The 20,382-nt window shown below is 38.0% G+C and overlaps 3 protein-coding genes and 1 long non-coding RNA gene across 7 annotated transcripts; 2 read left to right on the top strand and 2 right to left on the bottom strand.

Annotated features, from left to right (window-relative positions):
* Window positions 1-225: 225 nt before the first annotated feature.
* Window positions 226-2,043, bottom strand: Tfiifbeta (transcription factor TFIIFbeta). 3 transcript variants are annotated; one of them, XM_078183392.1, is made up of 7 exons: window positions 1,678-1,761; window positions 1,434-1,587; window positions 1,198-1,349; window positions 1,036-1,125; window positions 838-962; window positions 624-767; window positions 226-555 (listed from the first exon to the last, which is right to left on the bottom strand). In XM_078183392.1, exons 1-7 carry the CDS (start codon window positions 1,688-1,690, stop codon window positions 400-402), a joined length of 834 nt encoding a protein of 277 aa, XP_078039518.1. In that variant the 5' UTR covers window positions 1,691-1,761; the 3' UTR covers window positions 226-399. The 3 variants fall into 3 exon arrangements, with proteins under 3 accessions (XP_078039518.1, XP_078039517.1, XP_078039516.1); XM_078183391.1 differs by having other exon boundaries at window positions 1,036-1,349; window positions 1,718-2,043; XM_078183390.1 differs by having other exon boundaries at window positions 1,036-1,349; window positions 1,678-1,782.
* A 271-nt stretch (window positions 2,044-2,314) lies between these two features.
* Window positions 2,315-5,802, top strand: Mrpl41 (mitochondrial ribosomal protein L41). Of its 2 annotated transcripts, XM_078183394.1 has the most exons (3): window positions 2,315-2,484; window positions 2,622-2,789; window positions 2,898-5,800. In XM_078183394.1, the coding sequence occupies exons 2-3, from the start codon at window positions 2,630-2,632 to the stop codon at window positions 3,239-3,241; spliced, it is 504 nt and encodes a 167-aa protein (XP_078039520.1). In that variant the 5' UTR covers window positions 2,315-2,484; window positions 2,622-2,629; the 3' UTR covers window positions 3,242-5,800. The 2 variants fall into 2 exon arrangements, with proteins under 2 accessions (XP_078039520.1, XP_078039521.1); XM_078183395.1 differs by lacking the exon at window positions 2,315-2,484 and having other exon boundaries at window positions 2,898-5,802.
* Window positions 5,803-6,262: 460 nt separating this feature from the next.
* LOC144471396 (serine/threonine-protein kinase SIK1) lies at window positions 6,263-11,139 on the bottom strand. Its single transcript, XM_078183380.1, has 9 exons — window positions 10,887-11,139; window positions 9,586-9,782; window positions 9,340-9,486; window positions 8,945-9,265; window positions 8,743-8,866; window positions 8,462-8,673; window positions 8,231-8,376; window positions 7,142-7,686; window positions 6,263-7,067 (listed from the first exon to the last, which is right to left on the bottom strand). Exons 2-9 carry the CDS (start codon window positions 9,709-9,711, stop codon window positions 6,637-6,639), a joined length of 2,052 nt encoding a protein of 683 aa, XP_078039506.1. The 5' UTR covers window positions 9,712-9,782; window positions 10,887-11,139; the 3' UTR covers window positions 6,263-6,636.
* Window positions 11,140-17,072: 5,933 nt separating this feature from the next.
* Window positions 17,073-20,155, top strand: LOC144471123 (uncharacterized). Its single transcript, XR_013494219.1, has 3 exons — window positions 17,073-17,756; window positions 19,635-19,732; window positions 19,791-20,155. It is a non-coding gene; the product is annotated as an uncharacterized LOC144471123 (long non-coding RNA).
* Window positions 20,156-20,382: the final 227 nt, after the last annotated feature.

Here is a 20,382-nt window from a genome sequence, read left to right as displayed (position 1 = left end):
TAAGCAATATTAAAAATCTTGTAACAACTATGTATGTATTGAAACTATACAACCCGTTTTCTTATGGAGTATAAATATACATTTTATAAATTTACAATTTTCATTTATGTAACAATAAAAGGATGTTTCTTTATATAGTACAGCAAGTTATTTCAATTACAAATTGTATATATCTAAAAGAAAGAAATAAAGAAATAACTCCTCATAATTGTCATTTCTATCAACAATTTGTACAACCCAGAGTAAAGTAATTGTGAGTGTATAAAATTTTCAAAAATTGTCAGAATTGTATGTATTCTGCACAGCCTTGACTTCAAGATTATGTAAAATATTCTAGTTTCATCTATATTCCAGTAAACGATACAATTAAAACAAAAATGTATGTAAAACTAGCATGAATTAATCATCATCAGAATCATCTTTCTTTTGAGCATTTTCGGAGGCCTTGTCATCATCCTTGTAATGTCTATACTCTGGTTTCAATTCCCACATATTTCTATGAGGATTTTTCAAATTATAATTACACACTTCATTTAATATTTCCTTCAGATATACCTGAAAAATAAAAATTATTATTTACAAGAAATAAATGTAACATATACAATTACGTGAAAGAGACTAACAATTGGTTGTCTTGTAATTTTTACGAGATCTCTTATATTATAATACTGATGTTTTTCAAAGGCAGCAAACAACATGTCCAATACTGCATCCTTGTCATCACGCATCTTCTTGCCTTCAGCCTTCTTCTTTTCTGCATATTCGATCTATAAACATTCAATTATATTGATATAAAAATGAATATATTATTTTAAATATTTAAAATCGAATGCTTACATTATGTTTGTGATCAGAAACAGGCTTGAAATTTTGAACAACTCTATCTAATTGCTGAACTGATCTTTGTGGTACTGAAGCTCTTTTGATACTTTGCAATTTCAATTTCATATAACAATTATCAGCTGAAATTAAAACAAATTCATGAATAATATGTTCTTCGACAGACTTTTAAATATTGTAAAATGAAATCATTACCATATGGTCGACATTCTAATTTTTGTACTATTCTTCCTTCCATATAAAGTTTCTCAGTTTCAGGAACAATGGAGTCAGAATTATTTGAAGCTGCAGAACGATGTACAATTTGTAAATGCAATTTCAAATGATAGATACTAGGAATCAATTTCAATGACTTACGCGTGACATGAGAAAATACACCTAACATTTGTTTAGTTACAGTTGTAACATCTAATCTATGCTGTTTAGGAATTTCTTCCTCTCCTGGCTCTTTCAAAGCTAAGACGGCTTCTGACAATTTCAGAGATACCTCTGCTTTTTGACCAGGACTTCTAACGTATATTAAACACATGATATTTTTAAATTGTCCATAGAAATAAGAAAATTTAATAAAAGAATTTTGTAACTGTACCTACTTAGTTATCTTTAGTTTTCCAACTTCTATGTTACCAGGTGCTTTCTCCCATTTGTTAGCTATGTATTTGGGTACTTTGACTAACCAGACACCTCTGCCAGCATTGCTTAAATCCAGCTCCTTTTCTGTATGTGAAGCATTTGCTGACATTGTATCTATTTCAATAAATCAATTGTTTAAAAACTTAAATACCGTGTTCATGCAATGAATAAAACAATTATTTGTAAATTTTTAACACTTGGTACATTTGCATATCATAAACTTCTTTCCATATACATAACGTACAATGCAATGCACAGTAATGGCTTTTACTCTTGCACACCTTTCGTGCTCCCTAAGCTGGCTCGCACATCCCCACCATTCTATTACTCACACATCTCCGCGCAAATACTGTAGAAGGAGAACCAGATACGATGGAGAGAAACAGAACGATACCCATCATATTACATGTGTGGTTATGCACATGTGTAGGAAACCTAGCATGCTTCTGATAGCGCGCCAATCGAATAGATGCGCAAAAAGAGTAAGACCGCAAGCACGGCAGAGTGAGACAAGATACATCGTTTATTGGTGTCATTTCTTCCACATGTGTTGTGTTGATTTCATGCTCTCTTCCTCAGTCGCTATTTTTCGGCTTTTTCTTTAACTGTTAAGACAACACTATCTTACCTGTAAATCGCCAACCAATCAGAGCAAAAAAAATTTCTATATTAATACTCGTTAACGGATCGAGCTGCGGCCTAGAGATGTTTAGGAGTAGGACCCATTACTGTACATTTTGTAACAATGATTAAAGGCTTTCAAGACTGGTTCAGCAACAGTTGAAACATAATCTACAAAATTTAGTTCACCAATTCGACCGTAATCTTTAGGATTTTGTGGTTCTGTGTTGAAGATTCCGACACGAGTTTCGTTCCACTATAGAATGCTCTGTGCTTTATGGTGAGTGTGGAACCTGAACAAGGGTCAGTGACCTATTGTTTTACGAAGTAAACACCTCAAAATAATATTCGTTAATAAACAGATATACATAAAGAAGATATTAATCAATGGTAAATCTAATGGCTTATTTATCAAGTTTTAAGGAATTTGTGAGATCGTAATAATTTGTGAAATACTTCTCATACTATGTAATTCAAATTTTAACCTATAATTAGTTTTTGTTAGAAGGAAATTTAATATTTTTTAGAAATTACAATGGCGTCAATGTGTACGGTTATAAGACGACAAATTTCGACTTCGTCCGTTTGTTATGGCAAGCGAAATTTTCGAAAATTTCTAATATACAACAAACGAGGTAGTCGTTCTTTCAAACATGAACAAGCGACCAATCCAAATTGTGACATTCCAATCGATAGTAAGTTAATTTTTATTTATACTGTTATATTTTACTATGAAATGCATTTAAATAAGCATTGAATTTATAACAAAATTGGATACATTATACTTACCTAATGTATTTTAGAAAGAGGAGTAAGGGAGACAGGCTGGCGAGTGAACAAGAAATTTGTTCATGTACCAGAAATGATACCAGAAATTATTGTGCCGTCACTGAAGGATTTTCATTTAAAACCATATGTTTCTTATAAAGTTGAGGACCTTCCAAAGCGCAAATTCACAGCCAAAGATTTATTCAACTTAGTATATGCGCCAAAAATTAAGAATGACTTTGAAAATAATCAATTGGGTCCACATGGTGAACCATTAAATCCCAGTGAATATGAAAAGTTAACTGCTGAGGAAGCTAAACTTAAGGCAGAACAAACTGGTACAGATCTTTTCACTGTAGATAGGAGAAGCTTGAAATAAATGTAAATATAATTGTATTTAATGTAAACTTTAAGCAAATGAAATGAAGAAAATGAAAATTGATGGTATTCAAGTAACTTTAATATACCACAGATATAGAGTAGCATTTCATTTTGCAGTCTGCATATGGTTTTATTTAGTATCTTCATACACGCAATGTATACACTTGCTGACAGTTTTGCAGTTGATAAATAGTAATTATTTACTATCATACATGACAGCAAGGAAACAGTAAAACAAATGATTCATTGTAAATGTAAAAACGGACATGTTGGTTAGCAACGTTTTTTTTTCTATTTTTTGTTCATTCTGTATTGCCCATTTCTAATGCAATTCAACAAGTCCGTAAAGCACTTGTTTGTGTAGTTGGACAACATATTGCAAAATAATAGTAATATATCAATGTCAAAGATAGTTCTTTTCAATAAATTGTTTCTAGTAGTAAAATGAAGTTCTTGGAGTTAATCATGAAATCAATTTACGCGCCAATCAATCAAATGTCGTACATTTTACGAATGATATTTGTTTCATGCAACGTTAAAGTATTACTTTAATAAAGACATAAATGCTGAACGGTGCCAAAACCGATTTTCAATTCCTGAGTTTTTGTTCGCATATTTGTGGGAGGGGCTTTCGAGAATTATATGCCAGAACAAGATCCCGGTCTGATTATGCTAACTTAACAGCTATCTTTTTTTTTTACTTATCAAAAGACTTTGAGCGAAGTTTGATTGTTTTTTTTTTGTTGGGTAAAAAATGGCGGAAAATTTGAATATTAAAGTCGTTGTCAGTTGTGCGCGGCCGGTATTGCTTCCTACTGATTAGACTACTAGAATCTAATATATATTTGCCTTGGAAAGTGCTGTATTCATATCAAAATGTACAAATATTTTTTTTTAGTTATGTCACCGATTCATTTCCCTTTCTTCTTAATTTTCAACCATGCAAAAAGCTCGTGTAGCAGAACTGCTTGTTTATTTCGTTTTAAGTGAAATGATAACTTTGTACTACATTTATGCACGGTAACAGTACCCAGTAACTATGAATGCGACTTGCATTCCTTGTAGAAAATCAGAACGCATACAAAATGTATAATTCAATATGTAAACAATCATTATTTTCATTAAAGATCATGTATACAACAGTTTTATTTAAACATCTTTACAGAATGCAGCACTTTATTATCTTTTTTTTTTAACAGCAGCTACTATTTATCGCTATTTATTATTGTTTTTATTATTTCCTAACTCACTATAACCATCATAATGAAGAGTGGAACGATAAAATAGCTAAATTTTGTACAACATTATTGGAATAATCGTTAACGGAAATGTATAACATAAATTTTCAACATAATTTCGTTAATTCCACTCCTCAATTAATTGCATAGAAAAGCTGAAGTGGCATAATTCTTGCATCTGATTCCAAATAAAACTTGTTTCAGTCATTCCTGTGAAGGAAAGATTATTGCACTCTTATTCCTTATGCTATAAAGTATGTATAATTACTTGATCTTTCTTTGAGCACTAATACTTGCTTTCATTCGCTACACTAAATTTTTCTTGTAACAGTTTATTAAGTGGAAGTTGCAAAAAACCAATGAATCAATTGAAGAGTTTTAATTTTTTACTTTTTAAAAATCAGAATATCTTAGAAATAATAGAAATACATATCGTGATAAATACATAAGTAATATCACAATCATAGGATAATTTGTTGAAATGTATTCAGGAAGCACATCAAAAGCACTCTTTGTTAATTGTCATAAAAATATGCATGACAGTACATTGTACTTCCAATTAAACATAGTCATTGTAAAGCAAGACATATGCCACTCGCTCATGAATATAAACTTGGTTGGTGTTTTTTTTTTGTTAATTATCAGTCTATGATATAATTGGATATTTGACTGATAAAAATCAGCCAGTCGATACATAGGTATGTATGCTGCTACATGACAAAGATTTCTTTCATTTTTAATGTCCTTTTGGTACATCTATATGGTATGTATGTAATTGTTTTATGAATGAAATCCACGTTTACGTATATAAATATAGGCGATAAAATTTGATGATCGAAGCAGAAAGTTGTAAACTAAAAGAATTATTCTAGAACAGCAAATCTTTGGCATGTAGTAACATATACCTTTCATCTAATCAAAGATTTTGTGTATGAAAGCTAGAGTTAAATGGAGGAAACGGTTCTACAAAGAAATTTATACAAAGTCATTCTCGGACACTTAGAAAATAGATATGATAATATATGTAATTATGTAAATAAAGGATACTGATATGGAAAGACTAGGAAGGCAATACTGCTTATTGTATCTGGTATGTAGAATCTAGTCTTTCAGACTCAAAATCTCCAATTCAATGCTAAAAGTACAACAGGGTAGATGTTCATTCCATTGGATCTCCAACGTTTTCGAAGATGGTTGAATGAGGGTTGCTTCCGGTGGCCCATAAAAAGCCACCTACACTGCCAGGTGGCAAGTATGATGCTCCTCCACTGAGACCCACCTGATATATTTTCTTCTTTAAATTATTTACATTTTGTATAATTTTTGTGCTCAATATCTTTGTCAAGTTGTCTCAAATAAGGAAAATAAAATCTAGGAAGCCAAATAAGGAAAGGTACTACAATATGCATTTCTCAAGCTTCATGTTTAGGTGTTGTTTAACGTTGTATTGTTCGGGAAGAGTCCTTCATCGCAATTGTGCTAAAATATAGCTGATTGTCATTCTCTGTATAGCATTGGTGTATGGGTGCAGAAATCATGTGTTATTGTCTGAATAGTGTATTTAACAGGCAAACATATCTATATAAATGAATATTGCACAGTTATCAAAACGCAATCTTATTTTTTTAATTCTGTAATGAAGGTGAATAGTGATCGAATTTGTTTCTGATGGATGAACATGTTTCCCCTTTCGTTTTTGTTAACTGTACAGTAAATGTTTGGTCGGGGATTAATTACATGCACGAAGTAAGACAAATCAGAGTGAACAATAAACTGCCAAATTAAAGAAAAATAATTATTTATTTTGCATCTAACACAAATAATTGTGCTATCGTATCACAAGTAACATCTAGTCACTAATGTCATAAACAATGCTAATAATATTTACATCGAATCATTATTGTGAACATGATACACGCTCACAAGAATGTTGACACTATAAAAGGAACTGTAATATAATACTCCGTGTTTGAGTTTGAGTATAAGTACACAATTCTGTCACGATTTGAATTTGCTCCAAAAAAGCAATGACGTCATACGATCGTTGAGCAGATACCAACGAGTTATTTTCCGTTCTTTTTTATTTCGGCCCGATAACGTTTTCTTTTTTTTTATTAGTCGGCTCAACCCAAACGGTTTTTTTTTAAACTTCTATTTATAGAATTACCTGTTGACTCCATAGCAATGTCCTTTCTGCTAACTGACAATCTGCTGCTAGTCGGGACGGCAGGCTTTTCCATCTTTCCTCGTCCCGTTTTCTTTCTCTATCAAAGTCTCTGTCAACATGTCCCTGAGATAAAGGTGGTAAGATTTGTGTTCTCTGAGCTAGTTTATAACTATCCTGTCTCGGTACGTGATCAGCACGCCTGCTTGAGCCGCTTGTCGAAACAGATAATGGCGTTGGACTTCCTCCGCCTCTATGTCTATGATAGAGGTTCCGTTTTTGTTGTAACATTCGCTGTTGTACTAACAACTGCAGTTGTGTACTGAAGTCACCGCGAAGTTTGAATTGTTGTTGATTCTCAGGTGGAGTAGATGGTGGTCTTAAATGTACAAGGTCTAAATGACCCCTGGCCTTGCCTGAATCTACAAATATATGTCAAAATTACAGTGGTCCTTTTTCAAAAATAAATTGATAGTGCAGTAGAAAGTTTGTATACCTTGAATACTTCTTTGCTTGGTTGGTCTGTCACCGCCACCTTGCTGACAGAACAGCAGTCTGGGTCCACCGTCAGAGGCTCTGCGACCTTGAGACACTCTGGATATTCTGCCGGTTATCGGTGATGGACTCAAAGTTGGCGGAGGCGTGCAGGACGGCAAACTGCTTGTGAACGAGTTTGCCCCGGAGTAATCTGGCGGGCAACCGGAATCAAAACTCGATTCAAAAAGTTCGGACGACGAACTACCACTACCACCGGCAATGAACAATGTTGTTCGACTAGGAGGATCAATAGGATCCATAAGTGGGGTATCAAAATGGTGTTGATAATCACTTAATCGTCGATTGACTATCTGACTGTCAATTCGTTGACTGATATCATGATCTAGGCCTAGTCTATGTTCTTCAAGCTTAATCTGAGCTTCTCTCAGTTCATCGCCACTAGGACCTTCTTCCAGGTCACCTTCTGCACTACAGCATCCTTCGTCGGTCGAAGAACTAGTCGAACTAAACCTTTTGCCTCCTCGAGTCGCATCTTCCCTTGTTCTAGACAACGAAAATGTAGCACATGTTATATATATTGAACAACGCATGTACTGCAATTGTTTAGCGCACAAATGGTAAATATTGGCTTATGATACCCTTATTTATATTGCTTCATGTATTAATCACACTAATACTTTAAGAAATATTGATCACGATTTCATGTACAATGAGGCAGGTAGAAAATATCAACATGAACGAAAAGCAAATGTAAATTAAAAACAAAAAGCAGTACAAAAAGTAAACGGAAAGCAATAAAATAAAATGGGGATTTACCAAAACTAAAGCGACACCGAAGCGTTTCCAATCCGACCTGTCCCGATAAAATCTCCAAAAATGCGTCACCGACACTAAAGATCAACGTCCCACTAAGCTATCGCTGGAAACAGAAATTATACGATTAAAATAGAATTCTTTCTTTTTTTCGAAACTATTTTTGACTGGCAGGATTGGAAGTCATACAACAAAGTTATTTCACATTGATTCCATTAAAAGGTAGTAAACGATACAATGCAATCGAAACATGTATTTATTAGTAGAAACTTACCTTGACTTGAATTTGTCCTCTTTTGATCTTGCCACACTAGGCCAGCAACTATTGTTTGTCGAGCTACTAATACGATGTTGCTTCAACCTTTCCAGTAGCAAGAAATAAATGGCAGCATGATGATCATAGCTGCTATTTCTTAGAGACTGTTGAAAGATAGGAGGTATTACTATAAAATAAATTATACTTCCTGCATAAATACAGTGTCAAGTTTATGAAAACAGAAAATACCTCTCTGGTCCGAGTAATATCTATGCCTAAGCTATGCATAAGTCGCAGTATTTGCTCATTTGGTTCTTGGATGGATGAGGATGGTCTTGTTATGATCATTGAACAAATAGTGTCTGCAGACCCTGCCATCCAGCGATGTCTCTTTATTTGTGGAATGGTGTATCGTTTTGATGGTTCCAAAACCAACATTTTGCGAATTAGACTTTCACAATCTGTAACAAGAATTCAACATGAATTTTCCAAAATCAAAAAATTCTGTAAATGCTGGAGAAAGAGTGTACCTGTGCTCATAAAGTATGGAATTCTAAATCTTCCACTCAGAACACGGTCTCTCAACGATTGAAGGGTAGAACCATCAAAGGGCAGTGCTCCACATACTAATACATAAAGTACTACACCTAAACTCTGCAATTACAAAAAAACAGTCTGTTAAAGCATTTGCATTTGATGTTGTGTATTACATACACATATAAAAGTGCTTACCCACACATCAATTTCAGGACCAGCATAATGTTTCCCTCGAAAAACTTCTGGTGCTGCATAAGGAGGGCTACCACACCATGTGCTTAATCTTTCGCCAGGTGAGAATCTATTACTAAATCCGAAATCAGCGATTTTTACGTTCATCTGAGCATCTAAGAGTAAATTTTCAGCTTTGAGATCACGATGCGCTACACCCGTCGCGTGGCAGTATTCAACCGCAGAGAGTATTTGAGCAAATGTTGCACGAGCTCTGGGTTCTCCCATTCGTCCGTATCGTGCAATATAGTCAAATATTTCGCCTTTGCTCGCATATTCGCACACCTAAGGAAGGTATGCTGTTATACTTTGTTTTTAATTCTACTATTCTATTTAAAATGACTTCTACACAAGCCTACCATATATATCATATTTTTTGTTTCCATAACTTGATATAATTTGACAATATGCGGGTGTTCCAGTTGCTTCATTATTTCTACCTCTCTATAAACTTTTTCAAGATTGGTGGGATCCAATTGTGATTTATCAATTATCTTAATGGCTACCTGAAAAGAGATACAGTATTTAATTAATTTTATTCAATTCCTAGTTAAGTATATCTTTGATAGTATGTATAACAAGAATACATCAATAATTAAATTTACCTCTGTCTTAGTGATACGATGTCTTGCTAATTTCACCACAGCAAAGTTCCCTTTGCCAATGGTGCCTTCAATGTCATAAAATCCGACACGAATTTGGATCTTGTTTTGTCCTACTCCAGAATCCATGTTTTTGGTAAAAATTGTCCTCTCACCAGTCTCTGAATGATTGTTTCCTTCTTATTGTAGCTTACAAGTGCCTATAATTAACATAAAGAAAAAAACACAATTTGAAATGTTTATTAAGAGAAATTAGCTTTCAGGTATAAACTATCTTATCATTCTTTGAATAATTTATATCAACTATCGTTGTGTCCTATTGTATAACATACAGCATAATGAGTCACGCATGCATACACATATTGAGTCAGGTATCTGACAATTTGTTAATTGTAAGCAGACCCATGTAAAATTTGCAGATTACATATTGTAAATTTCAATACAATTTCATACTGTTCCAAGTCGCGTTTTATTACAAAAAAAAATTTTAGCAACTTTCTGTATCGCGTTTCTGTTAGAAGATACGTACAAATTCATCCAAATAACTTACTCGTAAATGACCGCTAGTTTCAAAGAATGATCAAAGAAAACGTCATTATTTTCCGACTTGTCATGGACCACTGACATCGCAGTTCCCTTTGACGTCAGCTACTTTCAATTATTACGCTCAACATTTGAAATAACTGATGGGTCTCTACTAGAAAGAAATTGCTCGAAACGAGCCGATGCGACGTTTGATAATCGTCGCAACGACTGAAACAAGCCGACGTCTCGATTCAATCGTTGCCACCAATAAAACAGGTCGTGTATATTGTTTACCATTCGAAATGCTACAATTCGGCCAGGTCCGATCGAAAATTGATACGCGTTGAAATTTGAGCGCATTCCTCGCGAGAGAGAGACTACGCGATGATACGCGTACGGAAAAACCGACATCATTGTCCGAAGGGGGGGGGGGGGGGCAAAATTGTCTCGCAGGGAAACCCTCGCGAGAGAAAGAGAAAGAAGCTTCTTCGCAAAAGTGTCAAAGCTTCCTGCAACAAGTACAATAGGTATTCTCGACTGACGTCACGGATCGACAACGACCTCTTGCTCATCGACGGGTCCAGGATCGATATCCGTCGATAGTCTTCGATAAAACGATAAAAGGGGAGACCGTGTAGAGGAAACGAGAGCCAGGTAGGAAACAATGAGAAGGACCGAGAAGAATGGTGTAACATCGTCCTTCGAACAATCCATCGTACACGGAAGCGAGTAGCGAAGCGCACGGGTAACGTTGTTTGACATGTTCCACGGTTACTTACGTTCGATCCTGGCCCGAATTACCGGGTGCTGCACGTTCCGGACCGGTAGAACCGTTTCTGAACCGAAGGAGACGCGTTGACGCTACCGACCTCGACGGGTGCGTAATTTCGGAAAGCCCGTGCCATCGGTGAGAAGTCGTCCTTCACGTCCACGAGATTCCGAATCTCGTCCCGGAGCGGCGGCGTTCCTACCGCACGAGTCGTAAGAGCTTCGCGTAACGCGACGGTTCGATACCGACTGACCGACAGCCATGTTGCTACCCCCCTGCCTACGCCAGAGTCGCCGGCCCCGTCCCCTCCCCTCTCGCCCCAACCCCACACCTCGTCCAGGTCTCAGCCATTCTTAGCGAACATCACCACTACCACCACCATCCCTTCGTGTCGTTCTTTCTCCCCCACTCTTACGAACGAGCCGTCGATGTCGCACAACCACCACCGCGTCACTAGAGCGTCGGACGCGAGCGGGAGCGCGCGCGCGCGCGCGCACCACGTTATCTTCGAGAATTGACGTCAATGTATGCGCTACTATCGTCTCATCGTTAATTGTTTTCTGGGTGTAATTGCAAGGCAAATAGCCAGTGTGCCACCACGTGGTCGAACCCGTACACCGAAAGACTAACAGCGACGATCTCTCTCTCTCTCCCCCCACTTACTCCCTCTCTCTCTCTCTCTTTCTCGGTCTCTAGTGCTTCTTCTTCTTTTCATTACGTCGATTCTTATTCCCCTCGACAATGCCACGACCGGCTCGCATACTCGCTGCAACGACCGTTAACACACGCCGACACTATTCCAAATTCCAAGTTACCGCAGTGTTTCGTTCAATGAACAAAAATCAAATATTCCACGTGCAAGATCTGAAGAATCTTGCAGTGGAAAATGTCAAATACTGAACGTAAATTGCAACCTACAGTGAAGAGCAAATGCGAGTCTTTTCACATGGAATAACTTGTTTCAGATTCGACCAATCGACTGGAATTTTGTCGAAATGTTGGAATTAGTTTAGATGTTTCAACCAGCAGGTTGTCTGTTTGTGAATAATTTCCAGCCGTTTAATTAAATTTATCGTTTATATCGTAGGTTTTATTTTTTAATGGTTTTTCCTTCGGTAGACAACCGTAGAGTTTCATAAATTGTAAGATTTAGTATTCTTTATATTTATATATTTATTATACAAATTCTTGTTTAAGGATAAGGAAATGGTGTTGTAAGGTTCAGAACATTGATATTTGGAGCAGTAAACATGTATAACCGGTTGTTTGTAGAAGAGGCAACACCGTCCTTTATCCGAGTGGAGAAAAATATTTGTTATAAAAAGAGAACTTAGCAATAAAAAGATATTAATTATCAATTAATATAAACCGAGGTAATATTTTAGGAATGATATCGGCCGGTCAAAAATTAATGTAACAGGATCTCGTAAATCATTGAACAAAAGGAGACTTACGTTGAGCATAATATGCTAGAGCTTTTAATCCGTGGAATAGATATTATTTCGTAAGCCGTAGCCCCAATCAGAAAATTATCTTAAGACGCCTTGAGAGTGTGTCACGAAGAGATACGATACGTTCATGAACGCTGTATGTATTAGGAAGGAGACGAGAGCGCGCACGTAGTAAAAAGAGCATTATTCTAGCGTCTCACAAAATAAATCAGAAACAGTATGAATCAGCAAACGTGAGTAGATGTAGTAAGAGAGACGTATTCCGATTCTGATTCTGACTTAGCAAACAGATAACACACTCCTTTCCTTGTTCTACGAATCACGTAATATATGTATAATTAACAGACCGCGGATATGAATACATTTGTGATATACGCGATGCAAATTTCGTAAAGGAGAAGCAAGCGTTAACACCGACGCTAAATCGACCGCGTCGGTTGAAATGACCGGTTCCACATTTTTTACTTTAAAATTACGATAAAGCAACATGCGTCAGTCATTTTAAGTGCTCGGTTTGGTTCGGCGTCAACCGATACGAACGTTAGACATTTGCGCGCGTACTTTTGTCGAACGAAAAGAAATCGTTCGGTCGTGTTCGATCGTGTATACGGGAGCCCTTGAAAATCGTAGCTAGCATCGCTATCTAATTAATAGTAACGCGAAAATACGGGAAAAAAAATTTCGTTCGAACACGAGGCCGCGGTCTAGTATGCTGAGAACGGGCGCGCACACGTGAAACACTGTGCATCGTTTTAACGAGATGCCCCTGTAAATTGCGACCGGGAGAAAATGGAATACGGTTACGTGACGGAGGTGATGCACCGTTGCTTGGCTCGGAGACACCGGACCTCCCTCTTCCTTCGCCTCCCCTCCCCCACACAGTTCGCCTACCAGCACAGTTTTGATAAGATTTCATGCGCGATCACGAGCTACTCATCGCCGCGCGATCTATTTCGCGTTCTATGACGATCGAACGCGTTCGCGCGACTCCGAACGCGCTAAATAGAACCGATAGACGATCCGGAGAAATTATACAATTGTGCCGGTGTTTTTCCTTTTTCCCGTCTTTTGTCTCTTTCTTTCTATTTCTTTTTTTGCATTCACACGCGTGGTATCGATAAGAATGCGATTTGCCCGCAACGTCAGCGGGTTTGACGATCGTGTATCGTCATCGACGATCCGCGGATAGCTGATTCCGATAAATACTGGTAACCTTTTTCTTTCTTTTTTGAGGAATTGACGTCAAATCCGCGCGCTCTCTCGACCAGTAAGCGCTTTTTAACTACCCGATCCGTAAATCACGTCAGAGGTTCGCCGCTTTCTATGGTTTCACGGAATAAAAACGAACCAGCCGAATTTCTTGTCGTAGGTCAACAGTTAGCCTATAGCCGCCCGTTATCGGGATTGATAAAACGCGCTCTGAATGGAGGGAATAATTAACACGCTTTCCAGCAGCTGTTACTTTAACTGCCAAACTAAACTGACCCTTGAAAGCCTTTGTACGTAATTCTTAATTTTTATTCATTCTTGCGGATACCAGAGTTGTTGCTTCTTTTCGGGCATAATATTTTATGCTTGTAGAATAACAGATATTAAATTTTTTTATTATTCCACTTTGTTTACTTTTGTATTATGATATTATGATTAATAGTGCATGAAGATTGAGCATAGATAATTAAAGTTTTAATTCTTTCAGTGGCTATCTTTGTTCGTATGAAATTGTCTCAAATACAGTCTAGTATCTCTATTTCGGTTAATTTAAGATTAAGCAACGAGTTCAAGGGCATTGATTTATGGGTATCAGTTTAACGATGTTCACGACACGCACGGTTTTTGTCTTGAAAGTATTAATAGTACATCGAAAATGAAGCTACGATTATTTCTCAACGGTGAAGTGCTAATTGCGAAACGAAATATTTATGTAAAAGTTGATGCAACTTCCTCGAAGATTGTAATATATGTCTATAGGTTTATCTATGTATCCAATCAATAGGCATACCGCGAGCTTTTCTAAGCTAAACAAGCTTTCGTCAAAGCTTCGAATGCCTCAATAAAAAAAGAATCCTCGTTGTCTATGTTCATCGGTCACGTGGCCTTCTCGGCGTTACATATGCGAGATATCGGAACACGGAAACAGAGTGTACAATTTATTTCGCGATGCAATGTCATGTGTACGGTAAATATGTGTGTACAAGTTATGTGTACAGTCGCTCGGGAAAATCTACACCTACGAAGACAGTCTTTCTTGTAGACACGATAGCTTGACTTCACTTGATTCGAACGATAGATAAATTATTAATCAAATTGTAGACTTTTATGCAACGGGAAAAATTTCTGCATCATTTGTGCATTTGTGCAATTCCTATGCAGTAGCTGCATAGGAATTTTTGTCCTTTTTTTTTATGTGTAATCTAAGTCTATATGTATATACATATACAGTGCCTATGCTTATATACCTATATTTATATTGACCATCAATTGTGCACTATTATTTTTTAAATTACTACAATGATCCTTAGTAACGATGTTTGATAATGATCGATAAATAATGATTTATTCGTAAAATCCTTGGACACTTTTCCGAACGACTGTAGCCATATGGTAACTTATACCTACCTCGGCGAGCATGATGGATTGTAGATTCGCGTCGCGATTATTTTACACGACGTCCGCGATTTTGTTGTTTGCGCTTGAAAATTGCATTATCGACGGAAACGTTCGACTCCGCGAAATTAAATATACCAGAAGTTGGTCGTGCTCTTTTCTGTACGTGTTTGTTGCCGCAAGAAACACTGACGAGGCCGATTCGTGGATTACATAGAGGCTTAATGTATACGTAAGCGGTGAAATTTAAATAAAGCGACCGCGATTAGAGAAATGAAAATATAGAAAGATACGTAACAGCGCGCGGTCGTGTGCAGGGAACGGGAATCAATAAGCGAAACTGTGGCGCAATTATTAAAGAATCGAAAGTTCAAACCGAACGGGAACTTTTTACGCGAACCGCTTCTCCGCAGTGCTGATCGTGGAACCGCGACCGCGGGTTTACGGTTACCGTGTTTCGCCTATTTACGAACGGTGTAATCGGGCTGTCCGATTTCGCGGAAGTTGATCGGGGAGAAGTTGCGCAAGCTTTCGAATTTTCGAAACGCGGGTGTCACGAAACGAAATATTCCGGTGCACGATCGGCGGAACGGTATTTGCCACGTGCTGGCTAAAGGTTACACGAGAGAGACTTCCCACACGCGGTAGGGATGTAATAGGTAATGGCGTTACGCTATAAAGTTACACACGCACGTCAGCAGGCCGGCTCGTGTTGCACCGTTACACATTTACGAACGTTATTCCGTTTTTTTTAATAATTTAAGCGCATCGGCCGTGAATTAATGGGATGCAGTTACGCTCCTAATCAGAGAGGCGAGAAAAATCTTCGGGAACGCGCTCGTAATACGTATTAGCATGTACACGATTCCTGCGCACGATTAATCGTTCGAGGCGCGCGAGCATGATTTTATTCGCACGACGCGTAGGTCGACTGAAATCAGAACGTTTTCGTTTCCTGTTTCGCGTTATTGGGTATCCATACTTTTACTATCAATTCAGAAAGCTTCCGTCGTAATCTTCTAAACCTTGCGCCCCTCTCCCCTCACTTGAGTTATTTCACACAACTCCCGATCCTTTATTCGTTACATAATACCCTTTATCCATATGGTGTAATTATAATGATCATTGCACTCGATAGTAAGCACACAAATAAGAAAAATTGGCTGCACGGTTACGCGAACGGACACAAAAATGTTGGCGACTAAACGAATGCAGTTACTATTGGGCTGCATGAATTACCTTTCTTTTTCTAAGCGATGTTTTCTAAGCGATGCTATCTATACAGGAAGGAGTATAAATGCGAGTTGACAATTCGCTCGGGGTCGTTTCTCTTTCAATTGATAAGGAATCCTGAAACGCCCGTTTCTGAAGGTCTGACATCGACGTAATTTAACCCTGAAAGAAAATGATAAAAATAGTCGAATTATACGGATCTTTCGGCATGCGATGTTTTATGTTCCGATAGGTCTCGATTCGGATTTAATATCTCGGCACGGCTCGCCCGGAATTTATTTCAATCCGCGATTTCGCGTCGAGCAAAAATATTCATTTTGCAACGCTAACATTCCAGCGGCAATTAGTATATAGGCAGTACAAAGAAGAAATACATTCGTACGAACAGCAGAAGCTGTTTGCGAAGGCTAACAGTCCGCCAATGCTGTTTGACCGTGATGGCACTGTTTCTCCTTATTAAGGAGTCTGTAATAGTAGCCTGTAATTATCAATATGAAAGCTATATGCTGTGTATAAAGCCTGAACGAACACGCAGGTGAACACAATTTTTATCGAGCATTTCGCACAGATTTATCGCTGTTTTACGATTGACTACTTCAAGGAAATATTTTCGTTCCTCCGCGAATCATAATAATCCTATATCTGGAATCGCCTCCACGTAATGTCCACAAGAAAAATAATATCCTCGGAATATTTATAGTACGCGTTTCTTTCGGACGCCGGTTTTATTGGTTTCATTTATTAACTGTCGTTTTCTTTTAACAAGCTCTCATTGTAGAAGCATTAATCCCAGCTAACAGTTTACCTTCTGGCTTTCATTCGTGTAACAGGCTTCCCCGAGCGAGCGGTTAACGGTCAGGAACCTATTAATTACGTTTTCAATCTATCCGGCTTGATGTAATTATGAAATCAATAAGGCAACGCGAATAACGTAATGTAACAGTTTCCTGTCTAATTCGCATCTTCGGTTGGATCAATCGGATCTTCGTCAGATTCTGTTGCTATCGATCCGGACGCGATGCAGACCGGCAAAAACTTAATTCGCAATCTGCATACGAAAACGGGACCGATACAACCGATGCGAACGTAATTGGTCGACGATTTTTAAGAACGGGAAGGGGGGACGTTTAAACCGGGCACGTTAACGTTCCGACGCGGTAGCTCTCGCAGGTGAAAGTTCGCAATATTGTCCCATCGAGGACGAATGTCGTCATACCGACGACTGTACATCATATTCCAGTATTTACGAACACGTAATCTGATTATATGCTTGATAAAAGACCAAGATACATTGTTAATTTTTCCCATTATTTATTTATTTCACACATAGCTCAGTTCTTCAAGGAAAATATTCTCAGTGCATTCAGAACTCCTCGTTTATAGTGTATTAGGAGGTATCAGTCACATTGACAAAGTGCGAACACAGTAGCACGTGACTTGCGACATTTTATGCGTGACCAATTCTCCGTAGATGTTTAAACAATTTGTGAGATGGCGGCCGGCAAGCTCTCGCAGAAATTGTCGCAAGTTATTCGCTGGCGTATCCGGTGCTTTAAGGCTGACTCGGACACGGCTAGTAATTTAGTAGAGTGGTGAGTAGATTTTAATATAGATTACTTTTATTTATTGCAGCATATAATATAGATACGGTCCTTTACATTAAGTATCTCTCGTGTCTCTCGTTCATCGATCATCTCGTTATACAGGTTAGTCTGGAATTCGTAGTACAACCAAGCTGGGGTTCATTCTATTCGGAGCTCCATTTTCGAGAAAATCGACTCCATTCATAATGTCTACAAATCTCGACAATGAGGGAAACATTTCGCTCACTACATAGTCTGCGACAATTAATGTTTCTAAACATTAACTCGGATGGAGGCAACTGCGATAAAAGAATAGACGAAAACTAAATTCTTTAGGAAGATGAACATACTTTAGAGTCGATTTTCTTGGAAACAGTGACCAGGATTAAAAAATGTTATATCATATGTTATATTAACATAGCATCATCTCTGTAATCACAAATAATATAATATAGATATCTTATTTATATCTCACATTTCCTTTGGTTCTTCACTCTTGTTATTGGTTTTATGTTCATATAAAATTTATTACACTTTGTTCTTTCCTTCGTATCCTTTTATGCACTACTTTACAGTTGCTACCTCATAGATTGCTATACAATCGTTAATTTCTTTTGCTGCCCAAATACTGAACAATTTGGTAACCCATCGTGCGGGGCCACTAACTCGTTGTGTGCGGACGGTAATCCTACTTCGGTCGATTAGGTTACTGCAAAAATTTAATCAAGCAGATCCATTTCGATTGATCAACCGTACTAATCTAGTCACTACTTCATGAACTAAACCGTTTAGTATTAAGTAGCTACCCGCCACTCTACTAAATTGCTGGCCGTGTCCCTTTAGTCTTCGACGCTGGAGGTTATTTTCGCATTTCTTTTTTCTGCGCATTTGTTTGTTTACGCTTTCGCGCGACGCAATAAAGGCGCTCTATTATTACCGCTATTGCTTGGCATGCCGGCGACGAGTTAATTGTCGGGGAAGGAATTCGCGTAGCAACGTCAGAGCGCCCGCGGTGTTCTAGCCGGGCCCGAGGTGTTCGCAATTTATCCAAGTTATTCGAAATGTAATACCCGTTCGTCGGCCAGCCAGTTTCGAGCGTCATCGCGAGTCTTTCATCGACGTATTTTCGGCATCATGCCACGGACGCCCTGGCGTAATATGCTCGAAGTGCGTCATAATTAAAACAGCCGAACACGCCGGGCAGGGTACCCGTGCGCGGGTGTGATGCACTCGTCGAAAGCCCATGACGATCCCGGAAGGAAGTCGTAACCGTGTCCGTTCAGAATTTCATCGCGACACGCGAATTTCCCCACCGGCAAACATCTCGCGCGCGTCTCTTTCGTGTCTCCTCTCCTCCGATCCTCCTCGAGTTCTCTTATTTTTCTGCGTCGCTGATTTTCTTTTTTTATTTCAATAATAAAACGTTCCCTCGTGCGTCAGACGCTGCATGATTTAAAATATCGTCGCCTTCTATTCGATCGGCAGCCTGTTCTCAGCCGCGATGATAATTAACAGCTCGTTCGAGCAGGACCGCGAAACACGCGACTCATCGTCATTAACTTATTGTAGTTACGCTTGAAATTAGAGCACGCCTGCGCCCCCGTTCGGTATGTTCGCAGGTGAACACGTAGGTGTTTGGGGGGGAGGTGGCGAAAAGTCCGGTGTAAAAGAAAAATAGCTTCGAATTAATTGCACGGTGTGTGTCGGTGATAGGGGTTGCATGTGTTAGGTGTACACGAATTCGACCTCGATGGTTAAGCAATTTAACCGTCGAACGGCGAGTCACGTGGAATTCTCGTGCTAAATATTTTGTAAAATTTAGCAGGAAGAAACTAAATTTGAAAAATGTTTAACTCTTGGATTTCAGAAATTTTTGTATTGTTTCAGTCGTTCGGTGAAGGAAGATGTACATTGGGATCAAATCTTGTTTCACGAGCTCTTCGTTCTGTGATTATAAAATTTCGTAGAAAATTGTTTCCTAGAAAGTAAGTGTCATTTAAATATTGTTATTTTTATGAGATAACGCGTACGAGTCACTTTCAGCGCTGGACAGTGCCAATGTTAGCGAACGACTGCGATGTTTGACAAATATTTCCACGTAAGTCCAGGATAAATGAAAACTTTGAACTGGTGAGTCTAAACGCGGAACTGGTGACTAAGGGTTGAAGATAACGTTCAATTAGTCACGAAAAGTGAGCGCGAACCGCCGCTAGATATAAGAATAAAACAGAATCTCTAGAGTCTATCAGGTTCGTTTTTATTTACGTTTGTTGTTTGTTACTTCGTGTAAACGTTTTCTTCTGTCATTGACGTGTAATTTTTTATCTGTGAGCATGTCAGCTAATTTCTACTGCGTATTCACAATCGCAATGATCAAACTATTTTATTAATAATATTTTTGTATTGCTTTCTTCTTGATTAAAGTTTTGATCACAAAACAGAGACGTGAATCAATGTTTTTGTTTTAATACCCTTCAGCGAGCATAGAAAATGAAATATAATTTCGGATCCGATAAAGTTTACACGGTATACAATTCTTTTGTTAATTTAATGCGCCCGCGAGGTGCGCGGGCACGACCGTTAAAGAGGTTAAACAATGAAGAATTCGCTACATATAAAACTGCTGATACGGAGG

Source organism: Augochlora pura, chromosome 6, assembly GCF_028453695.1.
Source record: "Augochlora pura isolate Apur16 chromosome 6, APUR_v2.2.1, whole genome shotgun sequence".
Classification (NCBI taxonomy): Eukaryota; Metazoa; Arthropoda; class Insecta; order Hymenoptera; family Halictidae; genus Augochlora; species Augochlora pura.
This window is presented reverse-complemented; position numbering and strand designations above follow the sequence as displayed.